Here is a 27777-nt window from a genome sequence, read left to right on the forward strand (position 1 = left end):
ATCGTTTCTGCTTTAAAAAAAACCAAAAAAACGCATTAACAAAATCGCAGCAGAATTGCGGAAAAAAAAAAAAATCGCACCTACATTACAAGCTTTTTTTTTTTGTTTTTTTACATTTCCAGGCTCTCTGTGACAAGGTGCAGTTTTGGGTGCAGATTGTGTGCAGAAAAAACTGCAACGTGCGCATGTAGCCTAACAGTCTTTTTGTGGTTTATTCACCGCTTGTCTTTATGACTAGAGCCAATAGGGAAGTTTAATTTATGAGTATTCTCAACAGGTGTCTTCAGGAGCACACAGCTCTCTATCCTGTCCACTTCATTGTTGTTGGAGAGGAAGGAAGGAATACTGACACTTCTACTTCAGTAGCACTTTCTGCTGAACTTGTCCTGCTACTGTGACACATTAAGGTGTGGTGGTGCTTCGCTGGTGATATTGTTGACGATTTATTAAAATTCAAGGCACACTTATGACACGCTCGCACCAGGGCTGTGGGGCACTAGTTACCGGGCCGCGGCTCCGTTCCTGGGACGCTGCGGTGGCGGCAAGGCCAGGCTCCGTGACCCCGGAGGTGTCAGTTAAAAGCAAGGTAGTAGTTTGTGACGCCACCTGTGGTACTCGGCCACGAATAGCGGATTCTGCGGGATGGGGAACTCTGGGGCAGATGGTGACGCAGATTGGTTGATATAGCTCTCCACAGGTAGAGCTCGGCCCCAGGGCGGATGGGAGTAGTACTCTGTGATTGATGGAGGAACTTAAAATTGGGGTGCAGGACTGAGGACGCCGGTAATAACTGGACAACACAAGGGCTGTAGTTTCCTTTACCTTTTACTTGGTAGTAGATGGTACATGCCCAGGAGACTGGTCCAGCAGGTAACGGAGGTCCGATCAGCCTTGAAGCATTTGAGGGGATCCACCTAGCCAGGTGGGTTGTAGGCCTTCCTGCTTGCGCTGTGAAGTGTGGGTCCCTGCGGCTTGAAGCTACGCTGAGACGCTCTTCCTTGTGTAGGTTCTGGTTCTCAACCGTATGGCAGGCAGCGCAAGTCCTTTACTGGTGCCGCTCTTTTGTCACAGTTCCTGGCTCTATTATGCTGCTGTGCCCCGGGCACTCTGTTGGCCAGGAGACTTGTAATCTTCTGCCCTTTGGATTCTGTTGGTGGGACTTTAGTACCCACACAGCCTAGGGCTCCGTTGCCTTGTTCTCTGCGCTCGGTCCTGAGGAAGCTTTTGTGCAGCTTCCTTCCCAGCGACAGTCTTCTCTGCACTCCTGACTTGTTCTGATTAGTTTCACTTTGTGTGTGTGTGTGTGTGTTCCTAACTCCTCCTCCAGGCCAGAATGCATAGGGAAGCTCCCCTTTCTAGTCCAGAGTAGTAGGTTTTGGGTGCTTGTGTACGTAGCTTGGGATACCCCCCCTTGCTTCCAGGCATAGCATCACCCCTGTGAGGAGGGCAATTTTACTGTGGTAACCGGACCACTGGGGTGCCACACTTACCCTGCATGGCTACAACATTCTACCAAACAATTGACCATTCCATCTGCTTTGCACTTGGTTAGGACCATTATTTATGCTGCAACCGGACAAAGACCCAAACCACACCTCCAGGCTATGTAATGGCTATGTGACCAAGAAGAAAAAGGATGAAGGGCTGAGTCCGACAACATGGTCTCCACAATCACCCAACCTCAATTGAATTGAGATGGTTTGGAATGAGTTGAACTAGTGGGTGAAAGAAAAGCAGCTAAAAAGTGCCCAGCAGAACTCCTACAAGGCTGTAGGAAAGTCATTCCAGGTGACTACCTGATGAAGCTGCTGGTGGAATGCTAAGAGGGTGTAAGGCTGTCAGAGTAAAAGGAGGGTACTTTGTGGAATCCAAGGTTTTATCAATATTATGGTTTGCTTCATACGTGTTTCTTTACTCCTTGTTTCCATATGTGTCACTTTGTACATTCAGACTAAAGGTAGCAAAACCACATTACAATATGAAGAAAAATTGCATTAACAAATGCGTCCAAACTATTGACCGGTACCATATATCTTTCGTAAATGGTAAAAATGTGTTTTATTCGGATGAGAAAATTAAGGGTTATTTTCATCCTTTGTCAGGATATTTTTTCTGGCTGCATTGTTATTGATTTCCTGATGCATGTTTCTAGTTCCACAAACAATCCTCAATTATTTGTTCGGAATATATAAGGCTTAAAGGGAACCTGTCACCTAGAATACGCGTTCTGACCTATCATCAGATGCATGTGTGCCCTAATTACACCTCCTACCCATCCCTGTGTTGTAAAATTTTATAATATGAAAGTAATAAAAAAATGTTTTATTACCTTCATTTTTCATATGTAAATTAGAGAGCTTCTGCTCACAGGGGCGGCGCCTTGCCCTATGGATGTCTGCATACTTTCCGTGGTATCACGCCCCTGTGGCGTGATACCATGGAGTCACATGAGCGACGTCCCAGTCGCTCATTCTATCCAGCGCGCGTTTATATTCACCATTGCGGCAGGCTTCTCTTCCGTTTTCTCCTTGTCAGTTTCAGATGCGCAGTGCGCGTCTGAAGCCGGCGCGTGAACACCCGGAAAAGAAGCCTGCCACAATGCACGCAGGATAGAATAAGCGACGGAGACGTCGCTCATGTGACTCCATGGTATCACGCCCACACGTGATACCACGGAAAGTATGCAGCCGTCCATAGGGCAAGGCGCCGCCCCTGTGAGCAGAAGCTCTCTAATTTACATAGAAAATATGACTGTAATAAAACGTTTTTATTACTTTCATATTATACAATTTTACAACACAAGGATGGGTAGGGAGGTGTAATTAGGGCACACATGCGTCTGCTGATAGGTCAGAACTCATATTCTAGGTTACAGGTTCCCTTTAACATATTGCTCAATATTTCGAGCCTCCATTTCATAACATTTTAAGTACTGAAAAAAAGTACCCCCTATTATCTGCGTTTCTAAAGATTAGGTCTTTCTTTATTCCTTGCCAGATAATGTTTGTGGATCGATATTTACTTGGGTCGGTGGTGCTGAAAACAGTGGCCGCTAATTCATAAGACATTTGGATTGGACAACCTTGTCTTTCTACTGGGTAAGTCAATTGATTTGGTTTTTACCAGTTTGTTTATTATTACCGAATTGACCCTCCCAAACTCCCCAGGATTTGTTTCACCCTCGGTCTTTTGTTGGATCTTCCACAAAGGAAGGATTCAGTTGTGTCTCCAAAATATGTATTTTGCACAAATAAAAGCATAAACATACTCCATGCTATTGAAGTGACTTAGAATATCGGGTCTAGTTTTTCTCTACTGTGGACACTAACCGCTCTCTTCCCAAGGTTCATGCAAGCTACTAGCCGGAAGGACCAAGAACTGCAGCCAGTGGCTTCATTGTAAGTGTGCAAGAAAAGCCCAAGACCTTTGTACAACCAAACACGTTGGCATGTTAGTCTAAAGTCACCTCCACTAAGCTCGTACTGTGAACAATATTGCACCTGAGGCGTATATCGGATTGTCTTATCCACATGCATACGGTTGCGATAAAAAAAATCAAGACATACAGATGTTCTTAACTTACCTCACACATAAGACAGCCTAAAATATAGAGTGATTGTCCCCACATATGTGGCAATTTTCCCAATGGTATGCGATCTACTGTGTGAGGATTTTGATACTCTTCCTCAACCTACAAGTAAAAGTAAGAGACAGTTTCTTAAGTCAACTCTTAAGAGTCCATAACTAGTCCATTGATATGTAAGATGCTTTACCTTGTTTTCAGGCACACTGTATAATTCTGGAACCAGGTGGACACCATGTGGTCCCTTGATGAGAACACTTTCGATTGCTTCTCTATATTCCTGTACCTGTTAGAATTGAAAGGAAGTAAAGCAGGAGCAAACATGGAGTAGTATATATGAATCTGAGAAATACATTACTATATATCGTGTCTTAAAACTTTCATGCCTTACCTGCTGCTTATTACCAATAAAAATCCCATCAAGGATTAAATACGTCCAGAAGAGCGGCCACTCACACTCAATGTTCTCAAATAGTTTCAGCTCTGCTGGTTCATAATATAACCTCGTGGGGTCCTGGTTTTAAAAAGAAAAAAAAAAGTAGTAGTTTGTCTATGAACCATCTCTATGTCTAGTATTAAGCATTTTTAACCCCTCTTCACCAGAACCAGTTTTCTTCTTCCTCTCAGGTTAAAGGGAACCTGTCACCGTTTTTTCGGCATATAAGCTGCGGCCACCACCACTGGGCTCTTATATACAGTATTCTAACATTATGTATATAAGAACCAAGGCCGCTGTGTAGAACATAGAAAACACTTTATAATACTCACCTAACGGTCACGCTGCAGTGGAGTTAGGCCATATGGGCGTATCCGTTCTTCGGTGCCGGCGCCTCCTCTTTCGGCCATCTTCGTCTTCCTTCTGAAGCCAGTGTGCATAACGCGTCCTACATAATACACACTCACCAGTCCTGCACAGGCGCACTACAATACTTTGACCTTCCCTGCTCAGGGCAGATCAAAGTGTGCCTGCGCAGGACCTCAATGCTGGCGAGTGTGGATGACATAGACGCGTCATGCACCCCAGCTACAGAAGGAGGACGAATATGGCCGAAAGAGGAGGCGCCGGAACCGGATAACGGAGACACCCATATGGCCCAACTCCACCGCAGTGCGAGAGTTAGAAAACACTTTATAATACCCACCTATGTTCTACACAGCGGCCTTGATTCTTATATACAGCATGTTAGGATGCTGTATATAAGAGCCCACTGGTGGTAGCCGCAGCTTATATGCCAAAAAAACGGTGACAAGCTCCCTTTAAAATTTTTAAACCTGAAATATGTTAACCTATGATAAAATAACTCCAGGATGTTTTTTCTGTGATTATGAGAATATTTTCTTGTGACACATTGCATTTTATGTTCCTGGTAAATTTAGGTTCACATTATTAGTGTTTATTCATGAAGATATCATAAATTTTACAAATTTTGAAAACGTCAAATTTTAAACTTTGAATTTTTATGTCTTTAACAGATAATACAGAACGGTTTTGTACTTCGATTTTTTTTAAATGCCTTTTTTTGTTAGGCTGTTGGAAAGGTTAAAAGTTTAGCAGCAATTATTTATTTTTCCAACTAAATATTTTCTCAGGGGCCTGTTCACTTTATTAGATCCATTCAAACAGACGATTAAAAAAAAAAAAGTAAAAAACGAAATATGCACTATAGCATAAAAGGCAAAAGACCGACTCTTATACCACTTACAGACAAATATAGTTCCTATAGGAAATTTCCACTTGCCACCCCCTTCTGACACTCATTACCTTATTATGTCTTTCTCAATGAACTACCAATAAGACAGTTGCTCAAAACATATACGAGATAGGAAAATATTAGACAAAATATAAGACACTAATTTAAACATAATATGTCACTACGAGACTGGCTAGTTCTACAGAAAATATTAACCCTTCTATATTAATTTCCCCTTTTGTAAATGGTATACGCTATTCCACAGGGTGCGGCGGTCCCTGCACCAGCAGCAATCAAAAACCAGGGAACATTATTATAAGAAGAGGAGCAGGAAAGGGAACATTAGTACAAGAAGAGGAGCAGGAAAGGGAACATTATTATAAGAAGAGGAGCAGGAAAGGGAACAATACTACAAAAAGAGGAGCAGGAAAGGGAACATTACTACAAGAAGAGGAGCAGGAAAGGGAACATTACTACAAGAAGAGGAGCAAGAAAGGGAACATTACTACAAGAAGAGGAGCAGGAAAGGGAACATTACTACAAGAAGAGGAGCAGGAAAGGGAACATTACTACAAGAAGAGGAGCAGGAAAGAGAACATTATTATAAGAAGAGGAGCAGGAAAGGGAACATTACTACAAGAAGAGGAGCAGGAAGGGGAACATTACTACAAGAAGAGGAGCAGGAAAGGGAACATTATTATAAGAAGAGGAGCAGGAAAGGGAACAATACTACAAAAAGGAGCAGGAAAGGGAACATTACTACAAGTGGAGGAGCAGGAAAGGGAACATTACTACAAGAGGAGGAGCAGGAAAGAGAACATTATTATAAGAAGAGGAGCAGGAAAGGGAACAATACTACAAAAAGGAGCAGGAAAGGGAACATTACTACAAGTGGAGGAGCAGGAAAGGGAACATTACTACAAGAGGAGGAGCAGGAAAGGGAACATTACTACAAGAGGAGGAGCAGGAAAGGGAACATTACTACAAGAGGAGGAGCAGGAAAGGGAACATTGCTACAAGAGGAGGAGCAGGAAAGGGAACATTACTACAAGAGGAGGAGCAGGAAAGGGAACATTATTATAAGAAGAGGAGCAGGAAAGGGAACATTACTACAAAAAGAGGAGCAGGAAAGGGAACATTACTACAAGAAGAGGAGCAGGAAAGGGAACATTACTACAAGAAGAGGAGCAGGAAAGGGAACATTATTATAAGAAGAGGAGCAGGAAAGGGAACATTATTATAAGAAGAGGAGCAGGAAAGGGAACATTATTATAAGAGGAGGAGCAGGAAAGGGCACATTACTATAGGATGAGCAGGATAGGCACAAGGATGGGGCACATTACTATAGTATGGGGACAAGGATGGGGCATAGTACTATACTATGGGGATAAGAATGCACACATTACTATATTATGGAGACAAGGATGGGCACATTACTATATTATGGGGAGAGGGATGCGGACATTACTATATTATGGGGAGAAGGATGGGGCACAGTACTATACTATGTGGATAAGAATGCACACATTACTACATTATATGTGCGGTGAATGTGAGGCGATTGTGCTGTCACAGATGAGAGGTAGCATCACTGCAGTGTATTTCCAATGCTGGAGCCAACAGTGCTGAGCAGAATACTGACAGCCAATGAGTGTGCAGAGGACGGGCAGAAGGTGGGTCTGGACAGTGAGGCTGGGCGGTGCCAGCTCTGACTGTGTGGTTTGGCAACCAAGGACAGGAAAAAGTCAAGTTTGCTTGAGCCGCAGGTAAATAAAAACAGCTGCAGAGAATGAAGGGATAATTCAAGAGGAACAAAAGTTAGAAAACAAAAAAAATAAATAATGTAGGGGTGTTTTATATGACAATACAGCACAGATTAGCTTAAACATTTTTTGGAGTTTATGTCGGACATCTCCTTTAAACTATAGTTCTCCATCAATTCATCTAGTGAGTATAATGACATTGGTTTTTCATGGGTTTTATTGGTACTGTTTTTGGGTACATAATATTTTGGATCACTGTAAAGTCTCATTTCACATTTATTTTGTGCTCTATGCTGAACACATTGAATTTTCCCATCTAAATCTAAGAAATGTAAGATTCAGACAAAACTACTCACTAAAGTGAGGCAGGCAGAGCAAGGGCTCATTCAGGCATCCGATTTTATTGTACGAGAGCTCTACATGGTTTACAATGATTGCACTCTTACCTGTAATTGTCTTTGGGACCAATCACATGTCCATAATTTTTTGTGGATAATCATGTAAACATGTCCAATTTTGATCAAAGTGTCGGATCAAAATCAGCAATGTAAGTCTATAGATCAGTGAAGGGAAAAAAAAAAAAATACATGCTGCACTCAGATGTCATTGGAGAGCAGTCCAACTATTATGGACCATCAGAATGGAGAAGGTTGAGAGGGTTTTTTTTTTCCCTCGACATACAAAAAAACTGATGATACTCAGACCACACTAATAAAAATCTGATCAAAGTCTGATACTAAAGAATTGGCCCATTTTTCTTGTATGAGAAAATTGAAAGTCTTAAAGAGCCCTTACTCTGGCCTCTATTCATCAGATACACTGCCAGTAAAGAGCCCAGATGGACTCCAAAGTGACTTTTGTCTGCCTCATTTCAGTGAATGGTTCCATGGAATTCTATTTGAATTTTTTCAATTTTATTTTTTTTTTTAATTTTGAAACTTGAATTTTTAGAGATTTAGATTAGAAGTAGTTCTCAATATACAGGTCAAGGTAAATGTAGATACTGCGATCACTAATGATTGTGGCATTTCGAGGGTTAAACAACAATAAACACTGCTGACACCAGCTCTGGCTATTACAACAAGAGCTTGCCTGTCACATAAACCAAGCTCTGGACCGTGATAACATGGGCACAGGAGCGGTGCCCGCATAATCATAACATACCTATATGTCAAGTTACGGGAACACCTTCATGTGCGTCCCACATCCGTAAGGGGTTAAGGATCACAGAACTGGTCTTGTTATAGTACCAATTATTGCCAGATCAGGACATTGTTTATTTTGAAAATTCATTTTTATCATATTAAACTAAATATTTGCTAAATGCATTGATACCTCTTTTGGTGTACGGTAACCATCCCGCAAGAAACGGCAACAACCATACCGACCCTATAGGAGTATGGGGGAAAAAAAACATGATTACACAAGAATACAGACAAGAATGCAGTAAGATATAATAATGCAAAAGCTTCACAGGAAAATGATCAGGACTAAAACCTCCAGTGTGACCTATTTAATGCCAAAATTGCTGTGGCACTCGCATTGCAGTAAAGGAATCCATGTGAAACGTCGGCATGAGAATCTGTTCATTACACTTACAAAAATGGATTGTGTTGGCACACCGGAGGATACTGCACCAATATTACAAAAGAGCAGAAAAATGAAGACTGTCTATACTGTGAGCCCTCGTGGGCAGGGTCCTCTCTCCTCCTGTACCAGTGTGTCTTGTATTGTTCATTATTATACTTTGTTTTATTACATATACCACTTTTCACCATGGAATAAATGGCGCACAAATAATAAATAATCACAATATAAAATCACTTTTCAAAAGAAACAAAAAAAGACTGCAAAACACCCCAGGAATTTGTTTAAGCAGAATAAAAGCAGTGTATTAAAGGGATGTTCTTAAGTTGTCTCTTAATCATATCAGAGCTATACAGTCGCCTTACTTCCGGGTTTCTGGCAGGGTAGGACGTCATCCTTGAACTGACAGTTCTTAGGATCAGCAGAGATTTATTAGTAGAACTACAAAGCTTAGCTCAGAGATTTGTTCTGGAGTATACACTGCCATCACTGTGTTTACATATAGACATAACAGGGGATTTGAACAAGCAAAAGGCTTGACAATTTTGCAAGATTTACATTAGCAGCTTGTCAGAAACAGAAGGAGTGGGACAAAATCTGATATCTTCTGAACAGCAATCAAGAGGCTGCAGAGAGAAGGCCAATATGTTAGGAGTTAAATTCTCTCCTTAATTTAGTTACTGTGCACTGTTAGCCAGGCACTAGTGGCCAGGTTTCATGGAAATGAGCAGTGCACTATGTAAGATAAAAGCTCAAAGTTAGATGAGTCTTGACTGACGCTCTATTTATAGCTTGAAAATGTGTGGCCAAACATTGTATGCCATTAAGAGTATCAACCCATTGGATGCCATCAAGACTACCAACCATCTCATAGCGGAAATCAGCAAAAAATTGTGGTGGGGTGGTGATGGCTGGTCAATGGGAGAGAGGGAGGAGGACATCTGGGACCGTACTTCTATATGATCTTTGAACCCTATCTTTATCAACTTCTCTTACTAAATTGAAAGAGACAAGCAGAAATGTCTATTGTTTAACTTAGTTTATATGGTAAGATTTTCCATTTGGGGGGCAGAATCCATAAAGTTATGTTTTGAGATATTCTGTTCAGGTTCTATCTGGTACTATTATGTACCAAATTGTCCCTGCTAATGATTTAGTGGACATCAAAACTTGTTAATTTTCAGTGTCTATGTCATGATCCAGGCCGGCTTTTCCCTGCTGTGGTTACGCCCAGCTCTGGCCTGGTCATGTCAGGGGTTCACTTCCCTTGCCTCATTCTGGATCCCAGGACGCTATATATTGCCTCCCTACCTATGGCTCAGTGCCAGTGATATTTCTGCCTTGCAGCTTGTATACTGGTTCTGGTGAGTGTTCCAGGTCTGTCCTGCCCCAATGCCACTGTGTCCTGACCTGTACCCTTCCCCAATCATCTGCCTGTCCCGGTCCCTGACTTCCCTCTCCTGTCTGTTTGTGTTTCCCTCTGCATACCTGATCTCCTGGCTTCAGACTCCGTTCTGTTTTCTGACTTGATTTGGATACTCCCTTTACAGTGACTTGACTTTCCTGACTAGACCCTGACTGTTTTGACCACTCTATTGCCCCCTGGTGGTTCACCAGTTAACTGCCTGCTGAAGTTTCTCAGCTGTACTTCAGCTGCCTTTCTGTTACAGTGTGACTTTGTCTATCCTTCACTACTCTGCTGCCACCTAGTGGGGAAAACGCTGTACTACGTCTTACTAGCCCTTTGTACAGCGTGACAGTCTAATTATTTGATATTATATACAGTCATATGAAAAAGTTTGGGCACCCCTATTAATGTTAACCTTTTTTCTTTATAACAAATTGGGTTTTTGCAACAGCTATTTCAGTTTCATATATCTAATAACTGATGGACTGAGTAATATTTCTGGATTGAAATGAGGTTTATTGTACTAACACAAAATGTGCAATCCGCATTTAAACAAAATTTGACTGGTGCAAAACTATGGGCACCTCAACATAAAAGTGACATTAATATTTTGTAGATCCTCCTTTTGCAAAAATAACAGCCTCTAGTCGCTTCCTGTAGCTTTTAATGAGTTCCTGGATCCTGGATGAAGGTATATGTGACCATTCCTGTTTACAAAACAATTCTAGTTCAGTTAAGTTTGATGGTCGCCGAGCATGGACAGCACGCTTCAAATCATCCCACAGGTGTTCAATGATATTCAGGTCTGGGGACTGGGATGGCCATTCCAGAACATTGTAATTGTTCCTCTGCATAAATGCCTGAGTAGATTTGGAGCGGTGTTTTGGATCGTTGTCTTGCTGAAATATCCATCCACTGCGTAACTTCAACTTCGTCACTGATTCTTGCACATTATTGTCAAGAATCTGCTGATACTGAGTTGAATCCATGCGACCCTCAACTTTAACAAGATTCCCGGTGCCGGCATTGGCCACACAGCCCCAAAGCATGATGGAACCTCCACCAAATTTTACTGTGGGTAGCAAGTGCTTTTCTTGGAATGCAGTGTTGTTTTGCCTCCATGCATAACGCCTTTTTGTATGACCAAACAACTCAATCTTTGTTTCATCAGTCCACAGGACCTTCTTCCAAAATGTAACTGGCTTGTCCAAATGTGCTGTTGCATACCTCAGGCTACTCTGTTTGTGGCGTGCTTGCACAAACGGCTTCTTTCAGATCACTCTCCCATACAGCTTCACCTTGTGCAACGTGCGCTGTATGGTTGACCGATGCACATTGACATCATCTTCAGCAAGATGATGCTGCAGGTCTTTGGAGGTGGTCTGTGGATTGTCCTTGACTGTTCTCACCATTCGTATCCTCTGCCTTTCTGATATTTTTCTTGGCCTGCCACTTCTGGGCTTAACAAGAACTGTACCTGTGTTCTTCCATTTCCTTACTATGTTCCTCACAGGGGAAACTGAGTTTAAATCTCCGAGACAACTTTTTGGATCCTTCCCCTGAACAACTATGTTGAATAATCTTTGTTTTCAGATCATTTGAGAGTTGTTTTGAGGAGCCCATGATGCCACTCTTCATAGGAGATTCAAATAGGAGAACAACTTGCAAGTGGCCACCTTAAATACCTTTTCTCATGATTGTATACACCTGCCTATGAAGCTCAAAGCTCAATGAGGTTACAAAACCAATTTAGTGCTTTAGTAAGTCAGTAAAAAGTAGTTAGGAGTGTTTAAATCAAGAAATTGATAAGGGTGCCCATACTTTTGCACCGGTCAAATTTTGTTTAAATGCGGATTGCACATTTTCTGTTAGTACAATAAACCTCATTTCAATCCAGAAATATTACTCAGTCCATCAGTTATTAGATATATGAAACTGAAATAGCTGTTGCAAAAACCCAATTTGTTATAAAGAAAAAAGGTTAACATTAATAGGGGTGCCCAAACTTTTTCATGACTATCTCCTCAAACTATTTGGTTAAAACTAAACAAAATATCTCATTGCAAGAGAATAACAGCAGATAGAAAAAGCACTTTAATGGCAAAATGTTTTTGTTTTATAACTAAACGGATTTTTCCCCAGAAAGTTAATTTTAATCAATCTTGAAATAGGAATAAGTTCCACAATTGGATGTGTTTGAAATGGTTTTCCTGTGCTGAGATAATCTTATATATGTGTCCCCGCTATGTACTGTGTAATGGCCGTGTCTAATCAAACCACAAATCCTGGGCCTGGGAGAAAGAAAGAGTATACTGACATTACAGCATAACAACTAAATCTTTTTGTGAGGTAAAATATTTCCTTGCCTGTTTTTAAAAAATGTTTTTAACCAAATACCGATTTTTTTTTATATACTAAGGTAGAACCTTCTAATCAAAAATACTAAAAATACACAGTACCTTAAAAACAATTACTTTACTAAACATCTATGCCACAAACATAGTACATATAATAAATATTTAATTTTTCCGTGTACTGATGAAGAGAAAGGTAGGAAAATTCATATACACCCTACTCTCTCCCTTCATAAGATACAGGGGTCGGCGTCCTAATCACACTTGACGCCCCCGTTCGGCGTCGACTAATACCTATATTGTCCCTGCTCTGTCGTTTGATCCCAGTGATCCTATTTGGCAGTGGGTAAAGGTGTATCACCAAAAAAGAAGAGCCCACAAGAGATAGCGTGTGTACACTGTCTTACAGAATACATTAGTCAGCAATTTTCTGTCATTTGAATTGGGATAGGGTAGTCCTAAATTAGTCAACTGCTAATTAGAATAATCACGTATCTGTATCAATTGAGTATATACAATTCAACGATTGCTATATATAATCCAAGAATCGCCCGGCTTCAGAAGGAGGACGAAGATGGCCGAAAAAAGAGGCACCCATCTGACTCATCTGCACTGTACCAACCGTTTAGGTACGTATTATAAAGTGATTTTTACGTTGTACACAGCGGCCTGGGCTCTTATATACAGTATGTTAGAATGCTGTATATAAGAGCCCACTGGTTTTAGCCGCAGCTTATAGGCCACAAATCTGGTGACAGGTTCCCTTTAAAGTTCTTTCTCCTTTGGTACAATGTCTGGAATTACCCATTTTACCCACCGAGCAACGGTTAAAACAAGCAGGCACAACACTTGCTGCCCTCATTCTTTAAATAAGGGCAAAAATTGACACCGGTTTCTTTACTGAATAAATGACCTCACCAGCGCTTTTTTTGTAAAAAAATATTTTACGGTGCGTATCTCTGAAGCGAGGAGTGAGGGGGGTGCTATCAGGCGCCGGCGGCCAGGATTGATGAGCGGGGGGGAGAAAAGGGGGTGGGGGGGCTGTCAGCCTGCGGCCGAGATTGATTAGCGGGAAGGGGGTGCTGTCGTGCGGCCGGGAGATCCTGTGACAGTGTACCTGTTAAGGCACAGGGCGCGGAAAACGGCAGTCCCCATACAGCTCTGCCCCCGGCGGCATTGCTGCCCCCCTGAATTTAGTGCCGCCTGAGCAAACTGCTCAACTTGTCCAATGGACAGTGCAGCCCTGTTTCTCATTATCCAGTTTTGTAGTCTGTACGCTAATTTCAATCAAAAACTATGTAATTCAGATCTCAAAAGAAAAATAAAAAATGACTAATACTGTATAATCGTTTTTTCTCACTTGCAAAATTTGGTTTTCGACTTAACTAGGCTGTATTGTATAAGAAATGACAAATTTCAACCAAATTTTGATCAGCCACGACGTCTCGAGTTTGTTCTTTACTGTTTCTGGCAATGGCTGATCGCCGACCTCGAAGTATCCTTCTTGCCCTGCACAGCCTGCCACCCTCTGCACCCCTCTCTCACATACCCTGCACTCCTCCATCTTCTCCAGCTTCTTTCCCGCTGTGCAAAACTCCATGGCTCCGCCCACCCGAGTCACATGTACATGACACCATCGCAGGTCCTGCAGCTCCAGTAGCTGCTCTGCTTGTGCCTCCGCTCCACACATGGCTAATTTGTATAGTTTACAAATTAGCCATGTGGATAGAGCCAGAGGTGCTGGCCCTCAGCGCTCTTTAGATTTTCCGGTACGCCATACCAGCTTGTACTGCTGCAAAAAAAGCACTGGACCTCACTAATTGAACTCCATACTGTTAATTATATCACCCCCCTTCATTAAATGAGTCAATTACACCCAATTAGCAGCGTGTAGATCAAAAGTGTTGAATTTGCTGGTTGCCCATTATTCGCCCACATCTAGTCATTATTTTTTTCCCATGTTGTATGATCTTTTCTGCCAAAAACAGTAGTGATGTTAGACTGCTATTATTTTGCAAATAACTGTACATCAGACTTTAGATTGCCGAACACTAATTGTAGAGAATGTAATGAAAGCAGACATTTATACTCGTGTTATGCGACACCTGTAACTTGTCGATTATTTCCTGCTTAGTCATTTGAACCAGATGATGATCCTCCACTGCAAAGGCTGGAAATGAGATGACAGACAGAACCCCAGCATCAATCTCCTTGGACGTGGAGGCTCTTGGAAGCATGGACTGCAGTATAGACTAATAGGAGAGAGCGAGAGAAAATATGTCACTGTAGTGGCCCGGTCCAGACTGTGTCTGTTTCTTTAAGTACATTCACTTATATGTAATATTATGTTATATGTTATAAGTAAAGCATTTTTCATTTGTTGTGTTCTAGCACCATCTACTGGTGAAAACTGTAATAATCTGAAGTGTGCATTGGGTGTTTTCCTATTGGCCAGTTCTTGGTCACATGGCTCAATAGGTGGAGCTATTCTCCAGCCTCTGTCTGGAAAGAACTGGAATGTTCTAGTTCTGGCTGAGTCTCCTCTGAGGGAAGACATTATGTGGAGTTTCTCTTCACCACAAGACTCCTGCTGGGCCCGAGGCCTAGAATTTCACCATTTACTGATTTTTACAGCCAATATACTGAAGGCTTCCTATCCTGAATCCTCACTGGCCAGATATACATCTCTTCAGACAGTAGGGCATACTGAGTATATACCAGACCCTACTGCACGCAGATTGGGGAAGTTTGAGGGTCTCCCGCCCCACTGCAATATTAGTGGCTTGCATGCCATTGTCCACTCACCAGCTGTCCGGTCCCCGTAGCACGCTGGGCAACTGTCTACATTTGCTTACAAGTACTGCATGTGTATTAACTAGCAGTGAAATCAACCCCAGGACTCCAGGTCTGTACAATCTTATTACTGTATCATATCTACCCTCAAAGCTCAAGAGACTCTGAACCTGCTAAAAGCATACCAGAATTAAATCTGAAACAAATCGTGCTCTTAAAAGCTCCAGAACCCTAATTGCACTTCAGCATTCAACTCCAAGCTGTACTTGCCGTGGCCTACCCACAAAAGACTGAAACATACAGTATATTCCGTGTTGTTTTCCTTTGTTCCTGCTGTATTAAAGCAACGGTTATCCCCAAGACCGTGTGTCCATCAGCTGTGGATACTGTGTGGGGGTGGATAGCAGGGAACATCAAGGCCTGGTAGACCACCCAGGGAACACGGCCCCTGCAACCTCGTGCCAGAACAGCAACTGTGACATATAGAACATTTGAGGTCCTCTGTCCCTGGGCCCTTACATCACCCTAGTATCACTAAACTGCAAAGATAAGGCGTAAAAGCAATTGTGTACCTGACAATGCTGAATTTCATCTGACAACACATGAATAACTGACTGAGGACCACCTTTAGCACCAAACAAATTAAGTTCATCTAACGTCTCTAGAGCGGCCTGGAATACAGAATACAACAAAATAATATGGCGAGTATCAAGTATTAACTGAACAAAAATATAAACACAGCACTTTTGTTTTTGCTTCCATTCTTCAGAGCTGAACTCAAACATCTAAGACTTTTCCTATGTAGACAAGAGACATTTTTATCTTGAATATTTGTTCACAAATTCGTGTAAATCTGTGTTAGTGAGAACTTCTTTACAAAGACAATCCATCCACCTCACACGTGTGGCACATCTAGATGCTGATTAGACATGATTATTGCACAGGTGTGCCTTAGGCTGGCCACAATAAAATGCCACTCTAAAATGGGCACTTTTACAGTACTGTAGGGGGCGGGGGGGGGGTCTGTCAGTCGGTGTTTGGTGCGACTATCCTTTGCCTCACGCAGTGCAACACATCTCCTTCGCATAGAGATTATCAGGTTGTTGATTGTGGCGGGAGGTATGTTGGCCCTCTCCTCTTTAATGAATGTGCGGAGTTGCTGAATATTGGCAGGAACGGGAACATGCTATTGTATACGACGATCCAGAGCATCTCGGATATGCTCAATGGATGAGATGTCCGGTGGGTATGCTGGCCATGTAAAAACAGGGATATTTTCAGATTCCAGAGATTGTGTAGAAATCCTTGCAAGATGGGCCTGTGCATTATCATGATGCAATACGAGGTGATGGCCGTGGATGAGGCACAACAATTGCTTCAGGATCTTGTCACAGTATATCTGTGCATTCAAACTGGCATCAATAATATGCACCTGTGTTCATGGTCCATAACATACGCTTGCCCATATCATATCCCCACCCCCATGGGTCACTAGATTCCCAATGTTGACATCAGCAAACCACTCACCCACACCACGCGATACACAGTCTGCCATCTGCCTGTACAGTGAAAATTGTGATTTTTCCATTAAGAGAACACCTCTCCAATGTGCCATATGCCATCGAATATGAGTATTTACCCACTCAAGGTGGTTACGACTATGAACTGCAGCCAGGTGAAGACCCCCAATGAGGATGACGAAAAGCAGATGAGCTTCCCTGAGACGGTTTCTGGCAGTTTGTGTTGAAATTCTTTGGTTATGCACAGATTGTTGCAGCAGCTGTTGAGGTGGCCGGTCTCAGATGATCTTGGAGGTGACGGATGAGGAGGTCCTGGGCTGGCGTGTTTACACTTGGTCTGTGGTTGTGAGACCGGTTGGATGTGTCGTCAAATTCTCTGAAACGCCTTTGGAGATTACTTTGGTAGAGAAATGAATATTCAATTCATGGGAAACCTCTCTGGTGGACATTCCTGCAGTCAATATGTCAATTCTACGCTCCCTCAAAACTTGCAACATTATATTGTGGTCTTTTATTGTGGCCAGTCTAAGGCGCACCTGTGCAATAATCAAGCTGTCTAATCAGCAACTTGATATGCCACACCTGTGAGGTGGTTGGAAGAAGTCTTAGATCTTTGAGGTCAGCTCATGAAAATGGGAGCGCTTCTATTTTTGCAAAGTTTAAATATATAAATAATGATAAACCTAAAACTCTTTACCTTGGCCATTCCTACAGAGCTTGCATTTAGCTCAGCAATGCCCTGATTTGTTTTATCGCCGCGTTCCCACATTCCAAAATCCTACAGAAAATAAAGCCACATTACATAGTACTCTACGTCTACAATCAGCTGTTCTGTGTGCAGTGTGCGTCCAACTTACAGCTGTTTTATATGCAGCTTCTATGTAAAACACCAAATTCTGTATAAACGTCACTTCATCCAAAGTGTAGATTATATGGAGACCTTCAAAGAGGAATAGTAAAGCAATAAATGATCACGCATTGGATACAAATGAATATTCTTACCTTGTAAAATATACGATGTTACACACTGAAGAACTCTGGTGTGTAGGGTATCCTACATATACAGCAGCAATTATACAAACATGGATTTGACTTTGATGCACTCCACTTCAATTATGTATAACGAGCAATGCAGCAATTAAACAAAAAATACCAGATGTTGTCATCTGTGCTAGGAACAGCAGATATAGTGATGTAGCATCCAGCTGTAAGTGACCCCATTGATCATCTCCCACAACGGTGGTGCAGGTGCATGTGTTGTACTTTGCATGTAGGCAATCCTTCGTACTCTGGCTGTATTTAAATTCTTCCACTTTCGACACCTAAATAAAAAAAAAAAAAATCTATTAATATTATTATTAGATTATAATATAATATATATACACACATATACATACACACATAGTACAGACCAAATGTTTGAGCACACCTTCTCAAAGAGTTTTCTTTACTATATTTTCTTGCCATAATACAAATTCTAACAGTCTATTAAGTAGGACTATCAGCTGTGTATCCACCAGACTTCTGCACAACTGATGGTCCCAACCCCATTTATAAGGCAAGAAATCCCACTTATTACACCTAACAGGGCACACCTGTGAAATGAGAGCCATTTCCAGTGACTACCTCTTGAAGCTCATCAAGAGAATGCCAAGAGTGTGCAAAGCGGTAATCAAAGCAAATGGTGGCTACTTTGAAGAACCTAGAATATAAGCCATATTTTAAGTTGTTTCACACTTTTTTGTTAAGTATTTCACTCCACATGTGGTAATTCATAGTTTTGATGCCTTCAATGTGAATCTACAATTTCCAGAGTCATGAAAATAAAGAAAACTCTTTGAATGAGGTGTGTCCAAACTTTTGGTCTGTACTGTGTATGTATGTGTGTGTGTGTGTGTGTGTGTATGTGTAGTATATGTGTGTGTATGTGTATGATAGAATATATTATATATATATTATTTAAGTTACAAACAAAATACAGTGCATTTTAGTATTTTGTAACTTGCTGTATGGTAAAGGCATGTGAACTGATCTGCTGTACTCAGCAGCGACCACTACACATTGACTAGAGCTCTGCAGTACAGCTCTGTTGCACATGTTTACGACCAGCTTCTGGAGCTGGTAACAGTTGACCGGTGGGTTTAGCAATCCCACTGATCTGATATACTGATCACCTATCATTTGGATGAGTCATCTATATATGGTGAAAGGGTAATATAAAGTTGACCATAAACACAAGAAAATGTCACCGAAACTCAACGATCTCAATAGAATAGGTCATGTTCTCATTGATATGGGAACTTTCTGACTGCCACTAAAGAAAGAGATTGGGGTAAGGGGTGTTTGAGCATGTTGGATTTCCACTTTCCCAATCTTGCTTTCCGGCAAGATATACTGTATTTTTCAGATTATAAGACGTACTTTTTCTCCCGAAAGTTTGGGAGGAAAATGAGGGGTGCGTCTTAAAATCTAAATATAGCTTACCGGGAGGTGAATTGGCGGGTGCTGTCTGTGCGGCTGTGTGCGGGCAGCTAGGTGCCTTTATGTCCCGGCGGTCGGCTGTGTCTGTGTGCGGGTGGCCTGTTGACTGCCATCCTGTGCGGGTGGCTGTGTGAACTGCGGTGGCTGTGCGGCGGGTGTCCTAGTCTGTCCGCGGTCCCGGCGTTGAGAGTCAGTGCGTGCGCAGCTGGAGCTCTTGGATGAGAGCTCAATTTGCGCACGCACCGCTTCAAACGCAATTTCTTTAAAGTCTGGACCGCGGACAGACTGGGACACTCGCCACATCGGCCTGCTCAATCACACAACCACCGCAGCTTCCGCTGCCAGCACAGCCTCTGCCTCCTCCCCTCTAACCCCACTCCACCACCGCTGCCGCCCCCCTCCGGTAAGACAACACTGGAGTATAAGACAGACCCCGTTTTGTTTTTTTTTACCTTTTATCTGTAAATTTGGGGTGCGTCTTATAAAAGAAAAAATAATGTTAAATCTATGCCTGAGGTGTGTAGCTTGAGTCTATTCCCCTCTCTCTAATGAAAAAAGTGTGCATGTTTATGGTGGGGTCGGTGGAAGCCGCTAACCGAAACTCTGTCTTCAGTATGACCAGCATGTAATAATGAAGGACAAAATTTTTTTTTTAAAAATCCTTCAAATAGGAATAATTACTATGTCTATGCTTGTATTGTGCAATGGCATCCTGATTGGAGAGAGGTCACAAATAGTTCCTCCCCCAGTCTTGAAAGAAAAGGGCAAACTAGGCTAAACAGGATCGGTAAGGAGTAAAAGCCGCAGAGCAGGATGAGGACTCCAGCGGGCACAGTTTGGGACACAGAAGCTTTACAAGTTCAGAGTTGGCAGGTTCCTTAAATAGTACCTGCCAAATACCAGTGTAATCCACGTCAGTAACAACGCTGGCATGCCGCTCTTATTCAGAGAGCCAAAAAATAAATCATATGTAAAACTATCAAACAGTAAGAAAATGTAAAAGACACTGTTCATAATACTCAGTTTTAATTTTTAACTCAATCACTAATGCAACAATTTTTCCACTTCATGTATGGTTATGCAGCGCCCCACGGTGCAGATGGTTAACCTATTCGTTGCCGGGCAGTCGCGGGTTGGGTTAGGCGATGTCACGGGTGGCCTTGCCTGGTTTTGTTGCCCCGAGGCGTGCAGAAAATGAAAGGAAAGTGGGGTGATTGGGGAAAAGTTTGTTGCGACGCCACCCGTGGTATGCAACCAGGGTTTAGCCGCCGCCGCTGCAAATTCCTCGCCGGGGCAGGTGTTATGGCAACCGGGATGGTATCGCTCCCCACAGGCGGAGCGGGCCCCGGATGGATGACGGGGGTTTGGCGGTTCCTTGGATGCGCCGGAGCGATGGCATTGCTAATCAGAGTCTGTGTTGGCAACTGCGGTTCCAGGTTCTTTTACTCACTGCTTTAAAGCTGCACCCAGGTGCTGGTCTTTGCCATCGTGGGCTCCAGTCAATCCCAAGCAAGTGAAGGGGCCCCCACCGGTGTTTGAAGATAGAAAGAGAGAATGTCCTTTTCCTAGTATGTCCCCCTCAGTGGTTAGCTACCCGCGCTGAGCTCCCGCTCCAAGCCCCAGGCCTAGTAAAGTCCAAGAATTCCAGAAGTGTCTTGTCAGAACTATGGTCCTGACTGATCTGTCTCACGTGAGAGTGTTGCGCCTATATTTACCCCAAGTGAACCCCGCCCCCCAGGTGGTTGGCCTTATTGACTGGGAAGTCCGATGGATCGTGGTGGCTACCCCCCCCGCCTACCCTGAGCCATCCCATCCTGTGAGAAGGATCCTGTGGTCTATGTAGAGTGGATGTGGAACACCGGTGATTAACCCCCTCCCCCCCCCCCCTTACCTGAGATAGATAACGCACCTTAACTGAGGTGCAGTACCGTATAGCGACCAGAGCCTCAGGGGCGCCACAGTTACACTGATGCATAATGTGCAAAAGCTACATAAACCTTCAACCTCCCTTCAAACCTCCTACAGACACTCCATACTTTCTTTGTCGCTCCATTGGGAGACCCAGACAATTGGGTGTATAGCTTCTGCCTCCGGAGGCCACACAAAGTATTACTCTTAAAAAAGTGTAACCCCTCCCCTCTGCCTATACACCCTCCCGTGGATCACGGGCTCCTCAGTTTTATGCTTTGTGTGGAAGGAGGCACACATCCACTCATGCATTCCCATTTTAGTCATATCGGTTGGAAGAAAAGAGGGCCCCCACGGGGCCCCCGGCATGCTCCCTTCTCACCCCACTACGTCGGCGGTGCTGTTAAGGTTGAGGTACCCATTGCGGGTACAAAGGCCGGAGCCTCATGCCGTTTTCCTTCACCATCCCTTAGCGGCTCTGGGAGAAGTGGGATCCTGACCGGTCATCCATTTACTGGGACCGGGCTCCCTCCGCAGCCCCTGTGGGAATCTGTCGGACAGGAGTCTATGTATCCTCAGGGACCGGGCCCTGCATCTATAAGGTACTCTGTGTCCCCATGGGGACGGTGCATGGAGCGCTTGTTTCCCGGACGCTGCAGCAGCTGCTGTTTTGTGAAGACCGGGACTTCCGCGCCGACCAAGTCTGCTTGTCGGCCGCGGTCTTAAATTTAGTCCCCGGCTTCATTGCGGCCTAGTAGCATAACTCCCGCCCCCGGGCCTGCCAGTCAGGGGTAAGGGCGGGACGGCCGACCTGACGTCGGTGGTGAGGGCTGGAGCCTCCTGTATGTTTCCTCCCCCCTCACTGATCACTGTGGGGCCCCAGATTCCCGCACTTTTCATAGCGCCGCCCACAGCTCCCTCCTCCCCTGAGAGCTCCAGCAGCCATTTTTACTGCACATTCTGCCGGTGGAGGATTTTTCAGGAACGAGCTCTGCAGCTCTGGGAGACCTAAGGCAGGGAATCTGGAGGACACACACCCCGCTTTGGGCGGTCGGTAAGCCACGCCGGTCAACCCGGTGCTGGTCCCCCTAGGGTGCCGGAGTGTATATATTATATATATATATATATATATATATATATATATATATATATATATATATATATATATATATATATATATATATATATATATATATATATATATATATATATATATATATATATATATATATATATATATATATATATATATATATTTATTTACTTTCTGTTCGGCCGGGTTGTTTACCTTTTCCCATATAACCTCAGTGATCACTCTCCTAGGAGACAACAGCATGTCGTCCATAAGGAGCAAGGGCGCTAAGGCACAGGGTTTTTTTGCAACCTGTACCTCTTGTGGGGCTATGTTACCTGCGGGTTCCACCTACCCTCACTGTGAGCAATGCTCGACCCCTGTTTCGCTGGCTCAGCCGGTGCCTCGGTCACTAGTGGGCCCCTCGGCTCATGTAGACCCCCCTGCTCCCCCTGTCCAGGCGGCAGGGACAGAGTTTGCAGTTTTTGCTGAGAAACTCTCTGAGTCACTTTCATAATCCATGGCTCAGTCTATGGAAAAATGGTCTGCCAAGCTATTAGAAGCCTTGCAGCCCAGACCGGTCCTTACACAGGCCCCGGGCCCTGTTGGATCGTCGTCTCCAGGTCCCTCTCGGTCCGCGCCGCAGCGCGCTCCCGGCGTGGCCCCTAGGTCTCACGTGGAGGACTCCTGCACGGACCACAGTCCCAGACCGGCTAAGCGGGCTCGCTGGGAATCTTCCCCGACTTCTTCACGCTGCTCGGGTTCCCAGCTTGAGGACTCTCTGGAGGAAGAGGCGGACGTCGCAGCTCAGGGCTCTGACCCTGACGTTGCCCTCAATCTTGATACACCTGAAGGGGACGCCTTAGTAAATGATCTTATATCGTCCATCAACCAGGTGTTAGATCTATCTCCCCCGCCTCCACCTATAGAGGAGTCGGCTTCTCAGCAGGAGAAACACCAGTTTAGGTTTCCTAAACGTACACGGAGTGAGTTTTTCGATCACTCTAACTTCAGAGATGCTGTCCAGAAGCACAGAGCATTTCCGGACAAGCGCTTTACTAAGCGCCTTAATGACACACGTTACCCCTTCCCCTCTGACGTAGTTAAGGGTTGGGCTCAATGTCCCAAGGTGGATCCTCCAGTCTCTAGATTGGCGGCTAGATCTGTGGTATCAGTTGCAGATGGCTCATCGCTCAAGGATGCCACTGACAGGCAGATAGAGCTCCTGGTGACATCCATCTATGAAGCCACAGGCGCGTCTTTTGCCCCGGCTTTTGCAGCCGTGTGGGCACTCCAAGCTATCTCAGCTTGTCTGTCTGAGATTAATGCGGTCACACGTGCCTCTGCTCCACAGGTTGCATCTTTGACTTCTCAGGCGTCAGCTTTTTCGTCCTACGCCATGAACGCCGTCCTGGACTCTGCTAGCCGTACAGCGGTGGCATCCGCTAATTCTGTGGCAGTCCGCAGGGCCATGTGGCTGCGCGAATGGAAGGCAGACTCTGCTTCCAAGAAGTTCTTAACCGGTTTGCCGTTTTCTGGCGACCGATTGTTTGGCGAACGATTGGATGAAATTATTAAGGAATCCAAGGGAAAGGACTCTTCCTTACCCCAGTCCAAACCGAAGAGACCTCAGCAACGGAAAATACAACCGAGGTTTCGGTCCTTTCGGCCCTCAGCCAAGTCCCAATCCTCTTCGTCCAACAGGCCAGAGAAAGGCCAGAGGAACTCCTATGCGTGGCGGTCTAAGTCACGCCCCCAAAAAGCCGCCGGAGGCACTGCCTCCAAGGCGGCCTCCTCATGACTTTCGGCTTCCCCGAACCGCATCCTCGGTTGGTGGCAGGCTCTCCCGCTTTTGCGACGCCTGGTGGCCACATGTTCAAGACCGATGGGTGAGAGACATTCTGTCCCACGGTTACAGGATAGAGTTCAACTCTCGTCCTCCGACTCGTTTCTTCAGAACATCTCCGCCCCCCTCTCGGGCCGACGCTCTTTTTCAGGCGGTGGGCGTTCTGAAGACAGAAGAAGGAGTTGTGATTCCCGTTCCCCCTCGGGAACATGGTCACGGCTTTTACTCCAACTTGTTCGTGGTGCCAAAGAAGGACGGATCATTCCGTCCCGTTCTGGACCTCAAACTACTCAACAGGCATGTGAGCACCAGAAGGTTTCGGATGGAATCTCTCCGCTCGGTCATCGCTTCGATGTCACAAGGAGACTTCCTAGCATCGATAGACATCAAGGATGCTTATCTCCATGTGCCGATCGCACCCGAACATCAACGCTTCCTGCGTTTCGCCATCGGGGATGAACACCTTCAGTTCGTGGCATTGCCTTTCGGCCTGGTGACAGCCCCACGGGTTTTCACCAAAGTCATGGCATCCGTTGTGGCGGTCCTACACTATCAGGGCCACTCGGTGATCCCTTACTTAGACGATCTCCTAGTCAGGGCACCCTCCCGGGTGGCGTGTCAACACAGCCTGACCGTCGCTCTGGCGACTCTCCAGCAGTTCGGGTGGATCATCAACTTCCCAAAATCCAAGTTGACACCGACCCAATCACTGACTTACCTCGGGATGGAGTTTCATACACAGCGGTAGTCAAGCTACCGCTGGACAAACAGCTTTCTCTGCAGGCAGGGGTGCAATCTCTTCTTCGGGGTCAGTCACACCCCTTAAGGCGCCTCATGCACTTCCTGGGGAAGATGGTGGCAGCAATGGAGGCAGTGCCCTTCGCGCAGTTCCATCTGCGCCCACTCCAATGGGACATTCTCCGCAAATGGGACAGGAGGTCAACTTCCCTCGACAGGAACGTCTCTCTTTCCCTTGCAGCCAAAACGTCTAAACAATGGTGGCTTCTCCCCACTTCTCTATCGCAGGGAAAATCCTTCCTGCCCCCGACCTGGGCTGTGGTCACCACGGACGCGAGCCTGTCAGGGTGGGGAGCGGTTTTTCTCCACCACAGGGCTCAGGGAACCTGGACTCCGATAGAGTCTTCCCTTCAGATCAATGTTCTGGAGATAAGGGCAGTGTATCTAGCCCTATTGGCTTTCCATCGGTGGCTGGAGGGCAGACAGATCCATATACAGTCGGACAACGCCACGGCGGTCGCGTACATCAACCACCAGGGCGGCACGCACAGTCGTCATGCCTTCCAGGAAGTCAGGCGGATTCTGCAGTGGGTGGAAGCAACAGCTTCCACGATCTCCGCAGTTCACATCCCGGGCGTAGAAAACTGGGAAGCAGACTTGCTCAGTCGTCAGGGCATGGACGCGGGGAATGGTCTCTTCACCCAGACGTGTTTCGAGAGATCTGTCGCCGCTGGGGAACGCCGGACGTCGATCTCATGGCGTCACGGCACAACAACAAGGTCCCGGCCTTCATGGCACGGTCTCAAGATCACAGAGCTCTGGCGGCGGACGCGTTAGTTCAGGATTGGTCGCAGTTTCGACTTCCTTATGTATTTCCTCCTCTGGCGATGCTGCCCAGAGTGTTACGCAAGATCAGATCCGACTGTCGTCGCGCCATTCTCGTCGCTCCAGACTGGCCAAGGCGGTTGTGGTACCCGGATCTGTGGCATCTCACGGTGGGTCAGCCGTGGGCGCTTCCAGACCGCCCAGACTTGCTGTCACAAGGGCCGTTTTTCCATCTGAATTCTGCGGCCCTCAACCTGACTGTGTGGCCATTGAGTCCTGGCTCCTAGCGTCTTCAGGGTTATCTCAGGATGTCATTGCCACTATGAGACAGGCCAGGAAACCAACGTCCGCCAAGATCTATTACAGGTCTTGGCGGATCTTCTTGTCCTGGTGCTCTGATAATGGTTTTTCTCCCTGGCCTTTTGCCTTACCCATTTTTCTTTCATTCCTTCAATCCGGAATGGACAAGGGTTTGTCACTGGGCTCTCTCAAGGGACAAGTATCGGCGCTCTCAGTATTTTTTCAAAAGTGCCTGGCAAGGCTTCCGCAGGTCCGCACGTCCCTGCAGGGAGTTTGCCACATAGTTCCACCCTACAAGCGTCCGCTGGAACCCTGGGACCTTAACAGGGTGCTAACGGCTCTTCAGAAAACACCTTTCGAGCCGCTGCGGGATGTCTCTTTATCACGTCTTTCGCAGAAGGTGGCATTTCTAGTGGCAGTTACCTCACTCCGAAGAGTGTCGGAGCTTGCAGCGCTGTCATGCAAAGCCCCCTTCCTGGTTTTTCACCAGGATAAGGTGGTTCTGCGTCCTGTACCGGAATTTCTCCCTAAGGTGGTATCTCCTTTTCATCTCAATCAGGATATCTCCTTACCTTCATTTTGCCCGCATCCAGTTCACCAATGTGAAAAGGATTTGCATTCATTAGATCTAGTGAGAGCACTCAGGCTCTACGTGTCTCGCACGGCGCCCCTGCGCCGTTCAGATGCGCTCTTTGTCCTTGTCGCTGGCCAGCGTAAGGGTTCGCAGGCTTCCAAGTCAACCTTGGCTCGGTGGATCAAGGAACCGATTCTCGAAGCCTACCGTTCTTCTGGGCTTCCGCTTCCTTCAGGGCTGAAAGCCCATTCTACCAGAGCCGTGGGTGCGTCCTGGGCATTGCGACACCGGGCTACGGCTCAGCAGGTGTGTCAGGCAGCTACGTGGTCTAGTCTGCACACTTTCACGAAGCACTATCAAGTGCATACCTATGCTTCGGCAGACGCCAGTCTAGGTAGGCGAGTCCTTCAGGCGGCGGTGGCCCACCTGTAAGAGGGGGCCGTTTCGGCTCTTTTTATTGAGGTATTCTTTTACCCACCCAGGGACTGCTTTTGGACGTCCCAATTGTCTGGGTCTCCCAATGGAGCGACAAAGAAGAAGGGAATTTTGTTTACTTACCGTAAATTCCTTTTCTTCTAGCTCCTATTGGGAGACCCAGCACCCGCCCCTGTTCCCTTCGGGCTGGTTGTTCTTTTGTGTACACATGTTGTTCATGTTGAATTGTTCTTTTGGTTCATGGTTTCAGTTCTCCGAACATCCTTCGGATTGAATTTACCCTAGACCAATTTATAAGTTTTCTCCTTCCTGCATTTGCACCAAAACTGAGGAGCCCGTGATCCACAGGAGGGTGTATAGGCAGAGGGGAGGGGTTACACTTTTTTAAGTGTAATACTTTGTGTGGCCTCCGGAGGCAGAAGCTATACACCCAATTGTCTGGGTCTCCCAATAGGAGCTAGAAAAAAAGGAATTTACGGTAAGTAAACAAAATTCACTTCTTTATACCTACGCACACAAAATCATAAATCTCCATACAAATGACAGCGTTGACAAACAGCTCCTCTACACCACACAACCTGGAAGTAAAGGAGCTCATCCTATTTCTTAGCTGTATCCACTGACAACAGTTAATTTTAAAGTTTATTTTAATAAATGGATCTTGCATCAATAACAGGTACGCAAACGTTTGGTTTATGAAAATTGTATAAAATCCAATGACTGATTGTTTTCTTAGGTCCCGATTTAAAAAAAATAAAAACATTTCTATTTTTAACTATATTATATGGATTTTGCACAAATGCACGTAAAATTACATACACGCGAGATGTATACAAGAATTCTTTATTAGATGAGTTAGGGCAGAATATGACACCATATCAATCAATTAAAAAACTACA

At 45.0% G+C, this 27777-nt stretch overlaps 1 protein-coding gene across 4 annotated transcripts in view; it reads right to left on the bottom strand.

The window, feature by feature from the left end:
• PHKA1 (phosphorylase kinase regulatory subunit alpha 1) overlaps positions 1 to 27777 on the bottom strand; it is a 234468-nt gene that overhangs the window by 117608 nt on the left and 89083 nt on the right. For all 4 annotated transcript variants that reach the window (XM_075324056.1, XM_075324058.1, XM_075324055.1 and 1 more), the window contains exons 5-13: positions 17853 to 18021; positions 17557 to 17639; positions 17397 to 17477; positions 15752 to 15850; positions 14492 to 14638; positions 8373 to 8426; positions 3975 to 4097; positions 3774 to 3869; positions 3584 to 3691 (exon numbers count right to left, since the gene is read on the bottom strand). In XM_075324056.1, coding sequence (XP_075180171.1) covers positions 3584 to 3691; positions 3774 to 3869; positions 3975 to 4097; positions 8373 to 8426; positions 14492 to 14638; positions 15752 to 15850; positions 17397 to 17477; positions 17557 to 17639; positions 17853 to 18021 — 960 coding nt within the window. The remainder of the gene's footprint in view (positions 1 to 3583; positions 3692 to 3773; positions 3870 to 3974; positions 4098 to 8372; positions 8427 to 14491; positions 14639 to 15751; positions 15851 to 17396; positions 17478 to 17556; positions 17640 to 17852; positions 18022 to 27777) is intronic.

The sequence above is a fragment of the Anomaloglossus baeobatrachus genome, chromosome 9 (genome assembly GCF_048569485.1).
Source record: "Anomaloglossus baeobatrachus isolate aAnoBae1 chromosome 9, aAnoBae1.hap1, whole genome shotgun sequence".
Taxonomy (NCBI): Eukaryota; Metazoa; Chordata; class Amphibia; order Anura; family Aromobatidae; genus Anomaloglossus; species Anomaloglossus baeobatrachus.